Raw genomic sequence first — 586 nt, 5'->3', positions numbered from 1 at the left:
AAAGTGTCGAGACCAGCGGCAGCCAGCGATATCTACCCTACTCCCGTAATATCAGACATCCGCAAGAATCCATCCGTGATGCCCCTGTCGATCCTGTAATTCTAACAAATGTTCGTCAGGTATCAGATCAAGTATCGACAATGCATCAATACATCACCCAGCTTCGCTCTGAGTTTCACACGCAGAATGAAGACCTCAAGAATGTGGTTCGCTTACAACATGATGATCTCAGAGTTGTGGTTTGGTCAAAGAATGAGGTTCTCGAGGCTGAGCTTAAGGCTGAGCTCAGGGCTACTGTTCAAACAATCAACGATCTGAAGCGAGCAGTGAATTCTCTTTATGCTAGAGAATCGGAAGATGGAACCATTGATTTTAATCAACTGGCCCAAGTTCGATACGCATCATCTGTCGACAGCGCGGACATTGAAGAAGCCGTCCAGCAAAATGTAAATGAAGTTGCAATAAAAAAGGATGCCCAGCTTGCAGAAGACAGATTGAAGGAGATAGAAGAGGTGTTTCAACAAAACGAAGCGATATACTCTCCATCTCTCTCTCCACCATGGTCATAGTGTAGCACATGGTTAAA

At 44.9% G+C, this 586-nt stretch overlaps 1 protein-coding gene across 1 annotated transcript; it reads left to right on the top strand.

Moving 5' to 3' along the window:
- Positions 1-140: 140 nt before the first annotated feature.
- On the top strand, positions 141-569 carry PHALS_06292 (uncharacterized protein; the record flags this gene model as incomplete). Its single annotated transcript, XM_024719553.1, has 1 exon — positions 141-569. The coding sequence occupies one exon, from the start codon at positions 141-143 to the stop codon at positions 567-569; it is 429 nt and encodes a 142-aa protein (XP_024584841.1).
- Positions 570-586: the final 17 nt, after the last annotated feature.

This window comes from Plasmopara halstedii (genome assembly GCF_900000015.1).
Source record: "Plasmopara halstedii genome assembly, contig: Scaffold_2956, whole genome shotgun sequence".
NCBI classification, from domain to species: domain Eukaryota; phylum Oomycota; class Peronosporomycetes; order Peronosporales; family Peronosporaceae; genus Plasmopara; species Plasmopara halstedii.
Note: the sequence above shows the minus strand (reverse complement) of the source record. Positions and strands in the feature narration are given on the sequence as shown.